This window comes from Myzus persicae, unplaced genomic scaffold (genome assembly GCF_001856785.1).
Source record: "Myzus persicae strain clone G006 unplaced genomic scaffold, MPER_G0061.0, whole genome shotgun sequence".
Taxonomy (NCBI): Eukaryota; Metazoa; Arthropoda; class Insecta; order Hemiptera; family Aphididae; genus Myzus; species Myzus persicae.
Genome location: NW_019104021.1, coordinates 4,654 through 27,337, shown reverse-complemented (window position 1 = coordinate 27,337; position 22,684 = coordinate 4,654). Strand labels below are relative to the sequence as shown.

Sequence of the window (22,684 nt, the reverse complement as noted above, 5' to 3'; positions counted from 1 at the left end):
ATGTAATAACTAATAAATTACCCAAATGATTACAGTGTACTCACGCCTGTTACCTAGCTATTCTATAGAATCTAAAGTTTGTGATTGTATTATAAATTATACTACTGTAGATTACCAACGATGATAATCATAATGACTACTGAAGTACTGACACACATTTTAAGATCATTTATAAGATATTGTAATCACTATAATCGCTATCTGTTGTATATAGTTATAGATAGCCAGTATACTGAGTATAGGTATATAAATAATATAATATTATTATTGAAACATGAAAGGACATCTAATAAATGAATTAATCTAAATTTGCATTATTTTAGAACGTTACATTATACCCACTATAATCGAATTATTTTATTTATTTTTGTTAAGTAGATACCTAAATTAGTATTAATATTTTTGTTTTATTGCAATTCGGTTTTGTCCGTTATCCCGCATACACGTGTGAATGGAGTGACATCATTGTGTTCTTTTCCTTAGGCACTGCACCTATATATTATTATAAAGAATATGCTGGCGGAAACAAAAAAACATATTAAAATATTTTTACAAGGTATATATAAGGGTTATTAAGGGTAATACAAGTAAAAATTGATCGTAGGTACTATTATTCAAGTAGTTATATATTTGCATGATAGTTAGGTTTACTGTTTATAAATACGAGTAGTTAATTATTGTATATTTATTTCACAATTTACAATATAATTATTTTATTGTTATATATATAATTATGAAGCCCGTTGAAGATTTGTTTTATAGTAGGTATTTATAAAATGTAGGTTTTAATACATTTTTATATAATTTTATTTTGTAACAGTAGTTAATAGTCATCGAAATAATTGCTTATTGATTAACAAACTAATGGCATATAACTATTGATAGAATAATAATATTTAGAAATTCAGAAAAAAGTTACAATTTTAAAACCAATATAATAAATTATAAATAGGTTTTATTTAATATATTGTACATTAATTTGAATAATTGAATAAACCGTTTTCATTGATTTTAAGATAGTTACTTATGAACATTAACAGTAGTTCGAATAGGTGTGTACAAAATATTAACTATATAGTAAAAAGCATGTTTGGGAATCATTGTGACCTATGGCAAATAATTGAAAGGGGGCCTACAAACTCACGCACCCTCAAATCACGATGGGGCGAAAAACCGTTACACACTCGTATATTATATATAGGATGGTAAACCATCTACACGACAACAGAGTTGGCAGAGTAATGTGTCCCACTTCCGATTTTACGATGGGGGATATATATTATTATATAATATACAATTTATAACACATGAAATTCAATATTGCCTACTTTTCCAACAACCTCAGTGATTTTAACGCTGGATATATATCTAATATAATCTATTATAATATGAGTACATATAGAAACAAAAAATAAATACATTTACGAACATCCTAAAAATTAACTTAATATAACTATAAATAAAATAAATATAAAATTGATATTAATGAAAACACCCAAAAAGTATATTAACATGCCTATGTACAATATTTAAATACAATTTTAAAACTAAGATTAGATACAGACATGAAATAGGTATTTTATCTCATTTATAAAATATAGAAATAGCCATAATCGCCATGGCATACCTATATAGATTATAGATATAAGCCGTATCTGCACCTAGCTGTATATAAACCCTACATGTAAAATGTAATAAAGGATCTTTTTTAAATTCTGATTGAACACGTATATTAATTATGTGATTAAAAAGATTAAAATTAATGAAATGTTTAAGGAAGTATAAAAAAGAGCATACCCATTATAATGTTTAAGAATAATACAATAAAATTTCCAATTAAAAGACGAAACAAACTATTTTCAATAGAACAATTATATACATGTTTACCAATAAATAATATCAAAAAATATTAAATAAATAATTTCAGTAAAGAATAGATTACATTTAATACAAATTGTAACATTGACAGACGACGGATAATATATTCAGTGGCATATATTATAATATGTATATTTATATACATATATTTATCAAATGATAAGAACAGAGTAACAGACATTGACACGTAATTGTATATGAAATATTTGTTGTTTTTATGTCTGTTAACTCAACAAAATCAAAATCTATTGTGCGTTTTTTAAGCCCATAGATATTTAAAATTAAAATAAATACAGGCGTGTTTATATTCGAACGGTCACCCCCGCCACACTAATACAAAAAAACATCTTGTGCGGTGTTAGCGAATTTACGCATGCATTATATTTACTGACGATTACCTCTATAATATTATATTATTTAAAACCCAAAAATATCCACGTACGAATTAATTGCCACCGTAAATGGTAGACGTAGAAAACGTTAAGTATACGCGACCGCACATCTGTCGGATCTCTCCAGTTTCAAGAGACCACGAACTCGATCGACCGGAGAGCGTACAACGACTGCATAATAAATTACTTTTATACGTACTCCGTACGATAACAATAATAATAATAATATATAATGGCACATATGCGCGTTCGTTTTGATCTCCACCTAGCGTAACCGTAAGCCTGCAACAGACGCGACGGCAACACGCGTGGCCCCAACGGCAGCAGCCGGCGAGTCTCCGCACGCGCCAAACTGCAGTACATAATATTATATATATACAATATACATAATACTATAATAGTAATATGTACGCGTCGTGGTCGTCGTAGTCATCATCGTATTAATATTATACTATTTTTTTCTCCTACGGTCCAGTGACGTTCCCGCGCAAACGGTTCTCAAGTGTTGTATGTATGTATATATGTATGTATATACCAATACTATGTATAGTGAGTCACTCCATGCGTATACGCACAGAGTGTGTAAACCGTGTAATTTGCTATCCCAGTGCTTGTATACATTATAAGTTATAACGTACATAATATATCATAATATATTATGTGTGTGAGCGCGTGTGCGTTGTGCATGTGTGCGTTTATAGGTAAGCCATTTTGACGTTATACTTGGCACTTGTGGACTTTGATAGGAGCAGGACGACTCGTCCTCGCAGAGGCGATATAATAATATACCCATAGTATATAGTGGCATAACAGGGTGTGGAAGAGTTTTTTACTTGTCGTCGTTGCGCAACAATATTACAACAGTTTTCGTTCAGCATATTTATTCAAATATACATACCTATTCACAATGACAACCGTTTTTCGTTTAATTTGATAAATGCATAGTAAAATTATTAAAACTTTAAAATTGTTATTTTTTCTATGCTATAAGCGTATTAGAATGATTATAGTCCTGTTCAGGGTATACTCGAATAAATTATTTATAATTTATAAAATATATAATAACAACTATTATTTCAAAAAAATTATTAATTCTACATGATTAACTATACATTATATCAAAATGTATCTAGTTAGTTATTTAGACTTAGGATGTCGGTGTATATTGTACATATATATTATATTATTGTATAGATTTGGAACAGTGAATGAACATGTTTTTTTCCGTGTACTCACTGAATCACATTTTGGAATGTGTGATTATTATTATTCGTGATATCTCAGACGTTTATGAGTCATCTGTTATTTTTCAATGCTATTCGCTATTATTGTGCATGCAAGGTGACGATATACCTATTATTACATTAGGTGCAAAATTACTATTATAATATATAGGTAGTCTATATAGTATGTAAGCACATCACCACATATTTTTTTAACTGATAACACATATTTAAACACTTCCTATACTCACTATGATTTTAGTAAGATTATTAAATTATATTTTTGCAGTAAACGTAATTTCTATTGAATTATACATATATATATATACAATTTTTGCACAAACATAATTTACTTTTAAAATAGTTTGTTCGTTAAAATCTTAAAAATCTGAACATTTATTAAAATGTTGAATAATTATTGGCAAATATTAAAAATTACTGATAAATAATATCTACTAAAAAAAATTACGAGTACAAGGTATAATAATAGAAACTATGCAATTAATAATTCTCATATATCTAAGTACTGTGCTTTAGTAAATAATTTAAACATTGTTAAGTAATGAATGTAAAATGTATTGTACATAGTACATAATATTATTTTGTATTTTATATTACAATATTATTTTATATTGAATTTGATGGCTCAAGTAAGATTTTCACATTTCTATTCAAAGAGTTAAAATCATAAAGATCGTTTATCGAACATTCAACTTTGTTAATATAATTTCCTTTTAAGACTATTTTGCTAGTGCTTATTATATTAATTGACCATACAGATTGTCTATATAAAACATATTTACAATTTGCTTACTTTTAATTGGTTAACTTACTAATTGTTAATTGCACTGTTGAATTACCTTTGACAAATTGTTTGCAAACGAATAAATGATCCACTAATTTATTTCTATGTACAATTTAAACCATAAAAAGTACCTATAATACCTATATAATTTACATTTACGCACTACCTATCATATCTTTATGAAGTGGGTTTTACAATGACATTTGTTGTCTCCTTATAACAAGTGAGTAACAAAGCAAATTTTAAGCTCAGTAGATCACATTTGGCTCCATTAGTTTAAAATATAGAGTGAATTGACCTCTTATAAAATGAAAAGGTAAGATTATTATCTCGTCAAAGAAATATTTTTTTTTATTTAATTTAAATTTTATAAATTTTTTTTTCTAACTAATTAAGTTAAACGTAATCTGCTGATTGTAAGACGGATGCAACAAATGTCAATGTAGTGCATTGGCGTATTTAGGGAGGCATGAGCGGCAATTGCTCGGGGCAACACTTTTGTGTGGCATCAAATTTTACACATGTGTTTAAATTTTTTAACATGTGACGAAAATTGCCACTATAAAATTACCAATAGAGGAGAGATAGCATTAAAAAAAATGTGTACCCGGGGCAGCAAAATCCTAAATACGCCACTGCTGCAGTACCGTCTCCTTAAATTGTTGTTTTTATTTATTAAAAATACGACGTCGTCTTTATAGGCTATTAGTTTTTTAATGAACCAACAAACATAATATGGATGAAAAAAAGGGCAATACAAAATGTTAAGACTTCATGTATCCTGAATTTTCAGAAACGAATGTTTTAAGAGTACTTTTTTATTTTATAAAATTTTTCATATTTAAATATTTACTATAGACTAAACATTACTAAATGTATATAAATAAATCAAAACCATATCCTATAAATTATAATACATAGAGGTACCTAATGAAATAACACGAATACATCTCACCAACTACTAATCTTTTTTTTATAGGCAGTTGGGCCTATATATTTAAAAAAATGATATATGTTTGGACCTATATAAATTAAAACAAGTCAACTATACATATATCAACATTTATTTATATTATATACAATGTTAATATACTTATATTAATATATAAAATAAATATTATTAAAATACATTATAGTCCATGTGCCTACTTTTATATCACATACAATTATGCTTAATTTTTTGATTTCGTAAATGTTTGTTTTATGACGAATTTATATATTTCTTTTTAGGGTAGATTGTATTAGTTAGGTTATACTTTAACCACTGATCTGTTCTATATTGTTTCATATAATAGATTATATATACTATATACTAATCAATTATTTTGAAAGACCCCACTCGACCCTCGAGGGGTGTGATCTCGTGTACAATGCATGTCCATTATTATAAAGGGTATAAGTTCCACTTTATAGACTTGCTGACATTTGGTGTTTTCCCTGACAAGTGTTCCTTGTCACTTATTCCCCAAAGCAAGCTGTTATCAATAGAGTGAAATAAAGAACCTAACTGGATCAAGTGGATTAATATTGCTCCCCTGTAGAGCAAAAAGACAATATAGTAGTAATGATGTTATGGGAAGTGCAAAAAAGCTCGGCAGATGTTACTTTTGTAGTTTATTATTATATAGATTATTATTTATTATATACAAATATAATGAAAAGATTGGTAGGTAGGGTACATATAGTATAGTATACATAGTTTAACGCCTAGAAATCTATTAAAAATAAAACTATGAATGTTTCATATGGTTGAAGTTAAACTTTGTTAATTTATGACATATATAATAAGAATATTTTTATTTTATCTTACGTTTGCAAAATATAATGTACCTAGATTTAGTGGACGTTCGTGATGCAAACAATAGATTTAAGCATTATATTTTTGTGATAATTATTTGTATAATTTGCAACTGTTTTACTTGTGATATCATTTAGAGGTTGCACAGTTCTTATTGTAGGCATACCAGTTGCTGTAAGTAATCGGGCATAAATGGATTTCAGTTGAACGATTAGGCACGGACATTCAAATTACAATGTTTAACTTTAAATAGTATCATATTTTTAACATTTATAGTACATACTACATAGGTATCTATAAACATACGTACAAACTACACTCTACGCCTCATATGAATATAATATACATTAATGTAATTACATACTAGTTAATACTTTATCATGTTTAAAAATTAAAAATATGTACCTCAAGCAATGCAGCTGCATGGTTTTACCAAATCTATAATATACGGCATGCGCTTTTATTTTGGCTGATTATTTAATAGTAGTAATAGTAGTGTTATTTAGTATATTCTAAATATACATCTTACACCTTTGTTAAATATGGTTTGGATTGACATTTTTTATTGTTGAGACTTGCGAATACCTCAGTGTCATATACTCATATGGTTTTGCAATAAATTGTTATTGTACTGGCGACGCATTTATCTAGTTTAACAATAACAGTTTATCATCAATGAAGGTACATTATACCTACATTATACATATTACATATACACTATATAAATAGCGGAAGTATGCAAAAATAATCAACGTGGTCATTTGCAAGGTTGGGTAGAACATAATATGATGTAAAAAAAACAGTGAGAATGTTATGAAATAAATTTGCTGTCTCAAATGATTTTAAGTCGGTGTATGGAAAAACATCTTCCTGTTTATACAATTTGATAAGCCCACAATTTACCCAGATAATATAATAATAATAATAATAATAATATATAAGGAGTAAATACTACCATATGGTACATAATAACATATATTTCATTACTAAAACATATATTTTTATAACCATAAGTTGGCACAAATCTACATGCGTATTGCGTATTATACTATTATTTTAAATTATTTAAATACTATTTTTTCCAAAATATGATATCTCGAACTGTGAGTAGGTAGGCTGTGTTAGCATTAATGCACTATACTAAAACCCCGCTGTAGCCACATAATGTATTGTAATTCAAGCATTTCAAACTTCATTCATACTGTATGTTGTATTAAACCTGACATGATGAATATTTTAAATACCTAGCTGTGTTTAAATGTAGACAGTTCGGGTAATAAAGTATTAAAGTGTATAATGTTATATCCAAAATTCACCATCATAACAAAATTGAATTTTTTATGAAAAACTGACTAACAAATAACTAAACGTATTATATACATAGTAAAATAGGTATATTTCGTTCAGTATTCTTTAATATCATTGTAATAATGTTATATTTTACGATACATTTTCATAAAATACTTGTATAATACTCTGTATAACTTTTAAGTTATAATTAATATAACTTTTATTGTTATGAAACAGTTTATACTTAAATATTTTTCCTGCAGGTGTGACTGCAGGTATATACATAGACGTAAGACATATATTATTCCATTTACAGATGTGATTCATGTACAAGGAATATCATTATACCCAATGTTATAAGTGTTACTATTTTGCTGACGAACATGAAAGATTACGTGATATGCACACAATGCGACATCATTCAGATATGGCGATTATAGGAACAATGATTATTGTCAGACGTGTTTTGTAAGATTGTGAACAATTTCTTATTAGCATTTTTATAAAATATATATATAACATTTCTGATGTCATGTAAGCTGTAAGCAATCATTTAAATACACCTTTTATATCAAGATCAAATACACAGTTATTAATTATTTAAAAGTAGGTATATATTATTTAAATAGTATATACCTAATGTTCTATTGAAATTAAAATACTGAAAATTTAATTTTTACGTAATTAATACCTATTTGAGTATAATAATATTTTAAACAACTTAATTTTAAATTATTTTAAAGATAAAAATCAGTGTCTTAAAAATGTTGACATTTTACTATTTAGAAATATTTGTATTTCACATAACTTGAAGTCATTACAAAACATTTTTTTTCCAATACTTATAAGTTGTAACTAATTCTTCTGATTCGTCTACTAACTAGTGTCTAGTCGTTCTAAATTCAATTTGTAGACATCGGACTATAAAACAAGTAGGTATACTGTCATTCAACAAGTAAAAACATCAAAATTGTAACTTTAAAAAACATTTGTTTTTAATAAATGTTTTCTAATGATGACTTCGAATTATTTTAAAAAAAATATTTTTGTAAACTTTCATACTATTCGAAGAAATTACGAGTTCACCTTTAAAAAATCTCCGCTTGTATAGTTTAAAAATAGTAACATAATCTAACTCTAAGTCTAATGAATAAAATAATAGTACAACAAGTGTATTTACATTGAAATATCTTCTATTTGTCTTTTGAATATTTATAAATATAAATATTAGGTAGGAAAACAAAATGTATATATTTTAAATTCTTTTTCCTATTACTCTTTACTGCTAAACTTGTTATTTTTTATTTGAATTTAAATTATCCTACAAATAATAAAATTAGTGAATATTATTAGTTATTACTATTATAGGTATTATTTAAAACATTATACTGTATCTATATCGGTTTTTAGTTATATTAACTTAATTGACACTCACTTCATAACCATCTTATTTTCTCTTACTTTCTATAGGAAATACTATTAAAAAGTAAATGGCCATAAAATACATGAAATAATTAAAGGAATTTCTGGAAAGTGTAAAACTAGTAGTTGAAATAAAATAGAATTTAATTCCATCGTGTAATTTGATTTCTAGTAGCTAATCCATTTAAGCGGATATTCGTTTATTATTATTTTGAAAAGTCTTACCTTTTTGAAAACGTGTTTTCAATATAATTTGATCATCATTGCAACTCAAATTTTTTGAAAAAAAAAAATATATTTTAACAATTGTATGGATAACGTTAGTTTTTTAAATGATAACATATATTATTTTAAATTTCATATGCCATAGGTCACAGCAGAATATTTTTCTGAGTTTTCTAATGCATCAAAATGTTGAGGTAGTAGCTAACTATAGTTATATGTAATTAACTTTTTTTAATGAGTGGTGTAATGTGTCATAGGGGTACCACGCAAAATGTTGTTCCACCACTTCGCTTATCTAACTACCACTAAAATTATTAATGGGTGTCTTTTGCTTAAAAGATATGTAATTGCATAGGTACGAAAGACGATTATTAGCTAAAATGACATGTCAGGGCACGACCCCTATTCCTAAGGATATTTTATAATTTATTTATATTACTGTTGGTAAATTATTTTTAAATCTTGTAATACATTATACGAAATTATAATAAAATCCTAAGTATATAAAATAAAATATTATTTTCAGTTTGTTATTAAATATATATTTAATGGTTAACTTCGGGTCTCAATATTTTTTTAAATTTTCGTTTGAAAAAACACAATCTGTATATTTTTTTTTTTACTTCAAGTGCATAAGGTATATCGTACATTGAAGAAATATAAACCGGACAACCAAATGGGCATTAATAATATTTTGTAAAGAATTTATTTATTTTTAAGATTAATATTTGATTTTTATTTATTACAAAGTAGAGGTTTCTCTCGATCACAAGTTTTTTTAAGTGCGTTCAATTGTATACAGTATATTAAGGTGCCTATAATATATTTTAAACCTTTATAAATCAATGGAAATAGCAAAAAATATTTTATCTTTTGTTAGAATAATATATACTTTATATTTTATATTTGTATTGCATATAATATGCAGGCGTAATATATGGGCGAATCAATAAATAATTATTTTACCTAAATTATTTAGCAATAATAAACAATAGGTATCATAAGAATTTGTTATTATGGAATATTACTATAATAATTATTTTGACTTAAAATTTAGAGCAACCAGTGTTTATTAGTACCTACCCTATACACTTCTGTATGTTATTGTTGTATATAACTTATCATTTAAATTTGAAGAGCAGCATAAAAAATCACCCTGGCCGCAAGTAACATCCGGCCTCTCATAGACCATAGTCGAATATACAAACATCAAACACAGTCAAAACAAAATTAACGTCTATCGTCTGAAGCAGTTTTTGTGGTATCAATATTATAATCGAATTATTCATGTATCATAGATGACGTTTCAGTGTTCACACTTTTCTTTCATCATAATAATCAATATAAGCTTGTATTTTTGTCACCAAAACATTATTTCAATTTTCAAACGAATGCTTTGTTAGCACCATACAGATGTTTAAAATGCACAACTGGCAGATAACGAGAATCACGCGTACATTATTATATTAATGAATAATGAATACTTATTGTTTTAGGGATAAACTAACCAAAACGTAGGACTTAAAAAAAAATCGTAAATTATTGAACCTTTGCAATTTTAACTTCCTTTATTAAATTTCGGATTGAGTCCATTTTATTGCACAAAAATGTTTTAATTTGTATAATATACCAAATATATATTACACGAATGCTTTGAAATAAATAATATTTTTTATTAATTTAGTAATTATAATAGGTTTAGCTAATTTAATGATTAGTGACAAGTATAGTGATTGAATATATTATAGGGCATGGATTCAGAAGGAGTAATTTACCCTTATCTTGAAATTAAAGATGGGTAATTAATAATTAATTAAAATCTAGAGATTGAACTTGTTAGTTCGTTATGCCCGACATAGTCATATTAACCTTTAATTGAGTTTGTATAATTATTATGTAGATTATTAAATTACTATTATTTTTCTTGATAAATATCATCATATTTTGCGATTTGTTGTACTATAATCCTTTATATATATATAAGTACCTATACATAAATTACTATATTATGCAACTTATTAATTTTATGGAATATTCATGGTTATCTGCTTATTTACAACCTTAACTGCTCAACTAATAAAAAAAAAATATAATCCAAACAGAAAAACAAATAGAAAACGTCACATATAGGTTGCTTTTTTCGCCAAGTTCTATTATGGACAATTATAGCTTATTCAGAACACAATCTTATTATTATAGCTGTAGTCTGCAGGTGCAGTATCTAAGTCTGTAGGTTGCAAAGGCGGATTTAGGGAATTTTCTCATAATTTTTCAACTAAAAGCTTTGAACTACATAGATAATCATGTTTTTTAACTTCGTAGAAAAAATATTAACTTCGTTATGGGACAATGGTGAAAGGGAGTGGGGACCCCTTGACCCCCCCCCCCCCCCAAGGGTAAATATGAGATTGGGAACTGAACTATTTTTTATAAATCTATAATAAATAATAATACCCGTAGATACCTACGTAGTGGCATAAAGTTTCAATTCACCACTAATAATATTTTTAAATTATATCGAACAACTAAATCCGTTGTTTTTTACCTAAATTTGTGTAAAAATAGCGCATAATATAATATATTATGTATTTTTATTATTATAATAATATAATAATAGGTATGTATTTTTTTAGATTTTTATGTTGCTATAGAAACAACTTATGTTGAACCTTGCATTTTTGATTTGTATATTCTTTACTATACGTACCTTTTGATAAATATTAAATAATCATTATAAATTATATCATTTTCATAGAACTATCGTTATTAAAATACTATTTAAAACTATACATATTGTATACTGTACCTATTTATTGTTGAAGGTACATGTTCACGATTTATTGTTTTGTCCCTTATTATATGTTTTAATAGTTAGTTAATATAAATGAGAATTGAAAATAAAATGTTTTTTTGTTTAAAGTTCCATTTTAATTTCTAGAGTTCGGAGAGTATAGAAAAATAACAGTTATAGTATATAATCAATAATAACTTATCAATTAGCATCGGTCAAGTAAAATGAAGCATTAAAATGTTTAACACATTGTCACTATTTTGTTATTACAATAATATGTTATTAAGTTTGGGTAACTTACTCTAAATAAATTATAGACATTAAAATGTGATAATTAATAACAATTATAGCCTGTATGGCTGTTTAATTTAGCATAATTTATTATGCTATAATAGTACAATAATATTTAAATACTATTATACGAATATATATTTGAATATACCCGATAATACACCTCATTATAGTTCTTTAAATGTTTGTTATATATTATAGGCTTTAATTTTGATGGGTACCTACTCTCTCATTTTCTAATATGTAAGTATACATTAGAGGTTAATTAAAAATTAACAAAAAAAAAAACTGTTGTAACCTGTAAGATAATTAGGTTGATTCCCTTAGATAATCTCAAAAATTATAATGTACAAGTCCGTCATTTTTTTTTTTCATAACTCATAATCATAGCATCTAAAGTATAAACTTAAATTCCATAGCTTACCTACTTGCAGTCGGTTTTACTTATGGTCCATACTCCATAGGCTATGGATGAGTCCAATATGTACTTCTAAATAGTTCGTTCGCGAACACACAACAATTTAATCCTACGGAATCGCAGGAGAATAGCACAGTTAATAAAGTATCAATGATTATTTGAACGACATTTGCGGAGCACGCACAAACTACGCGAACGAAAGAAAACACCGGAAGTCAAGCGACCATAGTGCGAACGAGACGAACGAGGAAATTCAACTAAACGCGGCAAAAACTAAACGCATTGAAGATTATATCCCTCATGCATCAGCGCCGGCGACGGCACCATAGAGTATCACCATATCACGTCATGACTCATGATGATAAATCCGTAAATATAATTACCCTGGTGCAGTGTGTGGTACGACTGTAATTTGCCAAAGTCGTCTTCTAGAATTACGTTTGCCACACTGTGTAAAACTTTCTGTTGTCGGTGTGTTTATCTTGATATTTGATAGTTGATTAACAGCGATAGCCGATAAGTCGATAGTTAATATTCGATAAGACAGACGAGTGACGACACTGCCTAGTGCCTACTGTCTAGTGGCTGCACTCTGCGCTTTGAAGAGCTAATCCACTAAAAATATTAAATTTATTGCTCCAATCCCCGATTCTCAGCCGAATTCGAACTAGTATTCTACTGATTTTTATTCAGTGTAATGTAAAATGCACGGATATAAGCATTCAATTTTCGGAGAGGCGCTAAAATTCATTTTTCAGTGATGGCTTGATTACACCACTGAACAGTTGTCTTGTAATATGGTAATGTATTTTAAGTTCAATATTTTATCTTATTATTTCATTCAAGTACATTGAATAGTACAACTAACACACTATCTGAATATTTGAATAATTATTTCAATTTATTTCTTCAAACAAAATATGTATTTTAATTTATGCTAAATAATTATTTCAGATTTTGTTTACATTTAATTGTATCCATTACAATTTAAATCTATCTAATTATTTAAAAAAAATAAAATCTTTAATTAACTTTCATTTTGAAAATAAGTAAACAGTTATCCATATTGAAAAATATTGAAGAATATATATTTTTTAGGTAATTATTTAATAATTATTACAAGTTGTAACTTTTATTTATAAATACAAATTTACTTTTATTTTTTTTTATCTTATTTTTATTTAACTGGTTTTGTGGTAGAGTTCAATAGTAGGTAGGTATATCAAACAAAATACGTTATTTTTTAATGTATACTAATTTGTCATCAAGATTTTATTAGCATATATCAGGGATGGCAAACCTTTTGAACACTGCGTGCCTAAAATTAGTAAAAGCCTTTTTCTTTTTTAGAGCATGCCATGAAAAAAATATAAAATTTTCTTACACTATAATTAATGTATTAGTATAAAAAGGTTAGTTTAGGTTATTATAGCTCCTATAATATTATATAATATATAATAGTAAAAATTTTTGCGTGCCATGGATTTCCTATTCCTAGTATATATCAAACCCAATAGTATAATTTGTACTTTTTTTCTTTAAAATCAGTATAATTATATTCCATATGGCCCATTATACACAATAAGTGAATTTGTAAAACAAAGGTTATGTACAAAAGATTTTTATATTTTTAGTTAATAATTATTTTGTTTTGTGTTGTAGGGCGGTAATGTGTCACAACTAGAAAGAGATATTGGATCAGATCAGTTTCCTCCAAATGAGCATTATTTTGGTTTAGTTAATGTAAGATTTTCTTTGTTAAATAATTGATAATTTTTTTTATAAAATATTTTTTTTCTCATTGTAATGGATGCTTTATATCAAGTATATTTGGTATTTATTTCATATGTTTTTTGATATTACTATTAAAGTAATTTATTTTATTAGTAGTATTACGTTAGTTGATTTAATTATTGCAGAAAACTGCATTTATTATATTATTAATATTTAATTATTATAATGGTGTACATTTATATTATATTATTGTTATTAACTTTTGAGTCAATACCACCCTACCTTAAAACAGTAAATAAGTTTTAAGTACGAACAGGTAAAAGTCTAAAATTATTAATCTTTTGAAAATGTCATTGCTTAAAATAAAATTTATAATATTGTTACTTAAAAGTTTTAAGTCCCCACAAATAATGTTTTTGAATTATAATAAAATAACCAAAATTGTTATTCAGTTTAAATGTGCAATTTCGCCCAAATTTGAACACCAAATGTCTATTAAGAAAAATCGGGAATGTATATTTTTTAGAATTATAGTTTCAATATGAACTACTGATGAGGGACCTCAACACCTTGTATTAAATTTTCAAAACTGAGCTGTACAAATTTAACTACAAAATAATTTGTTGGTTTTGTGAATTTGTCATAATTCAAATGAATGAAAAAAAGTTTTTGCATATTATGTATCAATAATATTATCAAAAGGCTGTAACATACACATATAACTAAAAATCCTTGTATTACATTTTCAAGCATTTTGACCTAGCTAATATTTATTTAAAGACATTAGTAGGAAAAAAATGTCTAATGACTATAAATAGCTTAAAAATAGTCTATATCTTTTAAAAGTTATACCATGCCTGGAAAGTGGCAAAAAAAAATATTGGGTCAAAATTTCATGTATCTACTTTTATTCGTTTTTGAATTACAAAAAAATATCAAAATTTATTTAAGGGAAAAAATTTATTTTTAGGGCAAAATCCGATTGTCATTACAATATGATCTTCAAACGCTCATTACGAATTATTGTGACTTTTTGTAAACTTTTTTTTTTAAATAGGAAAACTTATGAAAAATCTTGTGTTGAATTTTATATATGAAAAGAAAACTTTTCATGAATTTTCCCAGTTTTGTAAGAATTTCATTAAAATGCTAACTTTAGGCGCTCATTAAAATGTATTTTGGATGTGCCCTTGACTTGATTTTTATTGTACAAATAACGACTTATGGGGAATCTTGTTTTAAATTCTAAAAGATTTATGACTGAACAAAAAAATTATTTATTGATAACAATTGAAAAAAACTAATAAGTGAAACAATTTTCAGGCCTTTAAAAATCTAAAAAAAAAAAATTTTATCATATTTAGGAAATGTTTATCAAACATTTTGGGAAAATTTCAAATATCTACATCAATTCGTCTTTGCGTTACATCAGATTAGTAAAATTAATTCTGTCAAAATATAGTTCTACTTAAAATTTCTCGTTTTCAATAGTTTCTTAGGGTTTTTTGCCGACTCTTTAGAAAACTTCTATTAGTTTTCTACTTATAACTATCTAAGTATAAAATTAATTAACTTTCCTGCCAGAAAAGATGCTGAAGTAGAAATTTGAAGCATTTTCTCTCCTATAAAAAGTATTTATGGACAAAAAATCTAAAAATGTTCACTTGATCATTTTTTGCTTGATACCAATGATATAACTAATAACATTGATTATCCATTTTATTTTCTATACATTCTTATAAATCTTGTTATAAATACAATAAATTGTCAAAACTATTCTTAAAAACAATGGGACAATTGTCTAAGAATGCTCACCCCCATTTTGTCACTTAATAATGAATTTATTAGAATTCTAATTTTTGGAATTTCAAAATATATTTTAAGACCCTGTTTCAAATTCCTGAGATTTATTGTACTATTTAAGGATTGTCCTGTGATAATAAAAATTTTTGTTTTCCAAATAAGAACTACCTTTATTACGGTTAATTATTTAGTAGATCATTTTTTTCAATCAGGCTTGGTGAATCAATCTGGAATGTATAGTGTAAGTGAATAAAGACAATTTAGTTTTAATAGATAATGTCTTGATATTGATAAATAAATAACAAGTAATTTAAATCCTAATGACTTTTATAAGTATCTAGTTTCTATGGCAAAAGTAATGAAATTACCTTTATCTAAATTTTGTGTACATATTATTTTAACCTTTTCACTGTTACACTATTTATGCTTTGCAACCTGTGTAAGCTACCTAAAATAAGATATATATATACATTTTTAATTTTGAGATCTATATAGTATAATTATTTAAGTTAAAAATAATGCAAGCCAAGATTTCCTAAAATTGTTAGGTTACAGGCAAAAAATTATATTATAAAACAGTTACGTAACAGTACTTCTGGAGTAGTAAATGTTTTGAACGTAATAGCACGTCTGTGAAAAGGTGAATTAGCTAATGAATGAATTATATTAGTTTGTTAAAATTATTATGCCTTTTGCAAACTAAATTTCATCCCCAATAAATGATATTTAATAATATAAATTATATTATGTTTCATCCTAACTAGTACTAAATCTATACAAAGTTTAAATAATTTAAACTTGTTTTGATATATTTAAAATTACTTTTTTATTTTAAATACATTTTTAATAAACATATTTATTTATTTTTCAGTTTGGAAATACATGCTACAGTAATTCAGTTCTTCAAGCTCTTTATTTTTGTAAACCTTTTCGAGACAAAGTATTAGAATACAAAGCTCGCAATAAGAGAAATAAGGAAACATTGCTCACGTGTTTAGCTGATCTATTTCATAGTATTGCAACTCAAAAAAAAAAAGTTGGGTCTATAGCACCCAAAAAATTTATTAATAGACTTAGAAAAGAGAAAGGTAATACAGCACAACATTTTCTTTTTACTATGATCTAACAATAAATATTTTCATTTTTTGAATGTGAAAATTAAATTAATATTTTTAATTGTTTAAGGTAGGTCTACTCTATTATTATAGGATACAACCAATTATCAACTATAGTTCTAATCGATTTTACCGATTAATCAATTGATTTCTTAATAATCTATTAACTGCATAATGCATTGAAGTTATGCATGTATTTAAACAATTTCAGTTTTAACCACCCAATTAAGGAGGGATAACTTATAAATTCATATTAAGTGATTAATCTATAAATGATTATTTTCATTGATTGATTGATATTGATGTAATAACAATTAATCGGTGTATTAAGCTATTGTAGGATCACCGATATAACCTATAAATTATATGAATAATTGATTAATTGTTATAACCTCGCAGGTCTAGTTTAAGGCATGAAATATTGTAATTCAATTTTTTTGACAGTTATTACTTATCTCTGAATTTTAATTAAATTTACAGAAGAATTCAATAACTATATGCAACAAGATGCTCATGAATTTTTAAACTTCCTTATAAATCATATTAATGAGATCATTCTTTGTGAGTAAATACATTATTAATATATCTAGAACGCAAAAGAATTATAATAATAATTTATAAATTATGTATAAAGCTGAACGTAACCAAACAAATTGTAATGGTAAATCTAAATCAATTACACCTAACATTGTTGATGGAGAATCAACTACTAGTAGCATCACTAGCTCGAGTAGTCATAATCAAGATCCAACCTGGGTACATGAAATATTTCAAGGAATACTAACGAGTGAAACTAGATGTTTAAACTGTGAAGAAGTAGGTGTATTACATTTGTATTAAATTAAACTAAGACATAAATATTTATTTTAGGTCAGCAGTAAAGATGAAGACTTTTTTGATCTCCAAGTAGATATAGATCAAAATACTAGTATTACACATTGTTTACGTTGTTTTAGCAATACAGAAATGCTTTGTAGTGATAATAAATTTAAATGTGACAATTGCTGTAGCTATCAAGAAGCCCAGGTAAAAATCTATTTTTGGTCATCTAATATGTGTAATATATTATGGATATTTTAGAAATGTATGCGGGTCAAAAAATTACCTATGATATTGGCATTGCATTTAAAAAGATTCAAATACATGGAACAATTTAATAGGCATATAAAAGTATCTCATAGAGTTGTTTTTCCTTTAGAACTTAGATTATTTAATACGGTAATGATTTTTTTTATCGGCATATTATGCATATTGACTATCATAATAATATTGTTGTCTTAAAATAACAATAACAATAATGTTACAGTCTGATGATGCTGTTAATCCAGACAGAATGTACAATCTTGTAGCTGTAGTTATACATTGTGGCAGTGGGCCAAATAGAGGTCATTACATTAGCATAGTTAAAAGCCATGATTTTTGGCTACTGTTTGATGATGATATGGTTGATGTAAGATTTTAATTATTTAGTTTAATGGTAATTGTAAAATTTTAATTAATATCTTGTTTTCTTTTAAATAGAAAATTGATCAATCTGCTATTGAAGATTTCTATGGTCTCACGTCAGACTTACAGAAATCATCAGAAACTGGTTATATACTATTTTATCAATCTAGAGATGCTGCTGAAATATCAAAATCTGGTATGGCTGATTCAAAATCCAGTCATTGTAAATAAATGCCCAAATTTTATGCTGGGTATTTATTTATAATTGTACAGCACAATGTGATTTTCCACTTATGTTTGAAAAAAGTGATATTAACTTAAATGCATATTTAATTAGTCAAATAATTATTAATTGTTATCATCAGTGATATAAAACGTTCATTTGCAATGCCCCTTGTTAGTCAACTAACCAATTTTTAGGTGATATAATTAATTTATATATATTATTAACTGATTTATTTAAAATCTAATTTAATTAATGATCATGTTGTTTAACATATATTTAATCCACTTTAAATTTTTTCATAAAAATCAGACATCAATTGTTTACTTTTCCGATGAAGAAATCAGCCTCTTTGAGGACATATTAGGATATTATTATTATTTTATTATAATTTTCTTTCCATTGTGTTAGCCTGTCAAATTTTAGCTTAACATTCATACTAATTGATATGGTTTAATGGTGAACCTGTTTTACAATTAACATAAGAGATTCTAGTTTTTTTCGAAACATATATGTGATATTTTATGACTTGTTAAAAAAATGAGCACTAAAATTATGTATGAAAATACATATTAGTATACTATATATGAACTGAATACATGGATAAATATACTTTTAATAGCTTTGATTAAACTCTAAAAATTATTTTGTAGGTAATATAACCGATATTAACTACTTAATAACATAATATTACATTAGCTTCTATCTGATTTATTTAGATTTTATCTGTATGTTATTTTGGTATATAAACAATTTGGTTGGGGTTTGAAGATATTAATTATTTATTATAGATTATAGTAATTCAATATTACAATTAGTAGAGGTTACCCTATGTTAAAACTATGGTTAAATAATTGAAAAATATCGGTAAAAAGTAAAACAGAAAGTACATTAAATGATGTTTATTAAAATTAGAATAACTTATCATTTGTATTATTTTGTTTTATATTTTCATTCTACAGTTTTCTTATTTGAATTACATTTTAAAAATTATCATGAATATAATTATTCAATCATTTAATCAAACATTTTAAACATATTAATTTATAAAGTAATATATAACAAACTAGGTATATCATTATTTATATTTTATGGGTTCATTGGTAATTTTTTTATTTTAATACTAATCTAAACTGATGTTCAAAATCAGTATTGCCTAAGATATATTAATTAGGTGTAGCAAGACATAGTTTTACCTGCTTCCCCACCCACCAGCATTTAATAAATATTTTTCTTTAAATATTGTTCTCCACTTTTTTCCAATGTATAGCAACTTTTACACCAAGTAATAGGGTTGGGCCCAGCCACATTGTACCAGTTGATATATATATAACCAAAATATCCATTAATTTAAGTTGGTTTTAAATTTTCTTAGCCATGGACACCTACCCCCTAAAAATCTATGAAACAATAGTGGTCGCAACACCTTGTGTATAGGCTGGGCGCCACTGTTCATAATAAAATTATAAACATTGACCAACATATATAATACTATGCAAATGGTAATTTTAAGAGTTTAAACAAAATTATAAATATATGTTTAGTATTTAGATTCAATAACAGTATAAATTGTTTAATATGTTAGTTTAATTTTAACTAATTTTTAAAATGTAGTTTGAACATGCCCTATTATATCAAAATGTGATATGACATGAAATTAAAATAATCAGTTTGAATTTTAACTAGTGTCTAGTATTATATTTTAATTAACTTAAGTATTAAAAATATGAATATTAAAATGTATTCATACTCCAGTTAGTAATTTGAATAACATATAATCAATTGTACGCCCAAATGAGTAATTTAGTAGTACACATTTTTATTTTAAATTTTAATATTTAACACATTATTTGTAATATTTCACTAAAAGTTACCATTTTTAATCTATTAAAATTTTTTTTTTGTATTGATATTTTAATTTATTTTAGGGAATTCATTTATTTGTAATATAAATGATAATCATTTAGTAATGTGTGTAAAACAAGCAATAAATTGTTGTTAATGTTATATTCGAATTTGTTAAGTATTGTTTTCGTAATTCATACTGATTGTTGATTGTTGAACAATGTGTTAGGATTTTAAATTGTTACTAGGTACCTTATAGAATATTTACTATTTGTATTAATGATACATTTATGATATAAATATGGTTAAAGTATTTTATTATTCGGTACGTTTTTAAAAAATATATTTGAATTTTTTTTTCTGATACAAAATGACAATATGATATATTCATTTAACACATAATTTCTAAATAAATCATAATAACTAATAAGCAAACATAGTACCATATAAAATAGGTGCATTATGAAAAGCATATTATTACAATCTTCAAGGTCAGATTAAAAGCATTTAACAATGCATCCACAGAACATGATATTTTTCGGGTCCTAACGGGCGATCTAATTTTGAAGGCCGGTCGCTGTGCTCCTCGAAGCACGGCATATACGAATACGGTATGCCTGAAATCTGAACATGCCGGCGAACTGGGCGAACTGACCGGCCCTCGAAAAAAAAACCAGACGATAGACGCAAGCCGCCAAAATCCCCGGTCGTCTGTTTGGAGCCTTTATTTTTTAATTTTTCAGTAATAAAGTTAATCGTAGAGGCAAACGATATTAAATATTCAATGTTATAGAAAGTAACATTAACAATTTGTCTCCAAAAAATAAAGGGAAAAAACAATTCACAGCTCATTATAAAATATATACATATAATAGTACTACTAAAGGTACATTTCTCTGGCACCCCCACTTTTGAACTTTGGAATCAAAGCCGGGGTTTTCGTATGTTCTTTCAAAATATTTTGACTTTTTTCAAGCTAGGTATTTTAACTTTTAAGGTATAAGCAAGTTTTGATTTTTATTAGTTTTTGAAGTGAAAACTTCGTTAGGCGCGGTAGCTTAAGTTGGGTTTATGCGCTCAACTGTTGTGACCAAGAAGCGTCACAGGCGTGGCTTACTCGACGCTAAAGCTGGGAACACAGTGTTCGGTTTCTCACAGTATTCTAACCGCGGCGGTAGAAACCATACGGTTGTCCGGTTTGATCGAAACACTTTTCACGACTGATAGTGTGATCTGTTTATTTCTAAACGATGTGTTCGATCGAAGCGGACAACCTGATGATTTCTACCACTGCGGTTAGAATTCAATGAAAAACCGGATAGTGTGTTCCCAGCTTAAGGGTCCAATAAGAATAAGATCAGATTTTACGGCCGGTCGCGGCGTTCCTCCTTGCGTAGTAAATATTCCGGAGCTGGCAAAAAACGTCATTGTCCGTTTACCATAATCTTGTCGAGTATTTGTAAAAGTGTAACAATACCACAATAGGGTTCCTAAAAAATTAAATATACCTATTTGGCTATTTATAAAAGATGTAGTGGTTTGTCTCATTCGTCGTAACCAGTGACACAACTAGTGATAACAGGGCCTAGGTGCAAGTCAAATTTTGGGGCCCCCTATTTCAAACTTTTGTCTTACAAAATTGCTTAGCACCAAAAGCGCGATTATGGGTAGGCTTACAACTACCTGATAACAAAAAACACAAATAATGCATGCAGTCATAATGTCACTATAAACTGAACAAACATCATTTTCTAAAAAAATCACTTAGATGTTAGATCTCTTATAGTCTTCAACTTCATATTTTTTAAATTTTCTTTAAGTGATAACAGTTGTCGAGGGAAATCAGAACTTATGTCGTTTTGATAAAACTGAACAAAGTCATATGCATTTTTTGTTAATTCTGATCAGTATCATACCAGGAGTTAAAAATTCAAAATTATTGCATACTGTCTTCATTCCTTCAAACCTTCCTCGTAATTGTGACA

General features: G+C 26.5%; 2 protein-coding genes across 4 annotated transcripts in view; one reads left to right on the top strand and one right to left on the bottom strand.

Annotated features, from left to right (window-relative positions):
• LOC111037673 (protein inscuteable homolog) overlaps nucleotides 1-12,806 on the bottom strand; it is a 35,236-nt gene extending 22,430 nt beyond the window's left edge. Inside the window, exon 1 of one of the 2 annotated variants that reach the window (XM_022320364.1) lies at nucleotides 12,540-12,806. The gene's annotated coding sequence lies outside the window, so the exon portion shown is untranslated. The remainder of the gene's footprint in view (nucleotides 1-12,539) is intronic. The other variant, XM_022320365.1, reaches the window with a different exon arrangement.
• A 243-nt stretch (nucleotides 12,807-13,049) lies between these two features.
• On the top strand, nucleotides 13,050-18,883 carry LOC111037679 (ubiquitin carboxyl-terminal hydrolase 46). 2 transcript variants are annotated; one of them, XM_022320373.1, is made up of 9 exons: nucleotides 13,051-13,333; nucleotides 14,196-14,276; nucleotides 16,942-17,158; nucleotides 17,666-17,746; nucleotides 17,820-18,001; nucleotides 18,056-18,211; nucleotides 18,266-18,403; nucleotides 18,492-18,635; nucleotides 18,707-18,862. In XM_022320373.1, exons 1-9 carry the CDS (start codon nucleotides 13,331-13,333, stop codon nucleotides 18,860-18,862), a joined length of 1,158 nt encoding a protein of 385 aa, XP_022176065.1. In that variant the 5' UTR covers nucleotides 13,051-13,330. The 2 variants fall into 2 exon arrangements, with proteins under 2 accessions (XP_022176066.1, XP_022176065.1); XM_022320374.1 differs by lacking the exon at nucleotides 18,266-18,403 and having other exon boundaries at nucleotides 13,050-13,333; nucleotides 18,707-18,883.
• The last annotated feature ends 3,801 nt before the right edge of the window (nucleotides 18,884-22,684 follow it).

Excerpts from the sequence above, each read along its gene's own strand:
- LOC111037679 (XM_022320373.1), top strand. Across the intron at positions 14,277-16,941 it reads ATTATTTTGGTTTAGTTAAT|TTTGGAAATACATGCTACAG; the intron begins GTAAGATTTTCT and ends TTTATTTTTCAG. Across the intron at positions 18,002-18,055 it reads GATGTTTAAACTGTGAAGAA|GTCAGCAGTAAAGATGAAGA; the intron begins GTAGGTGTATTA and ends TATTTATTTTAG.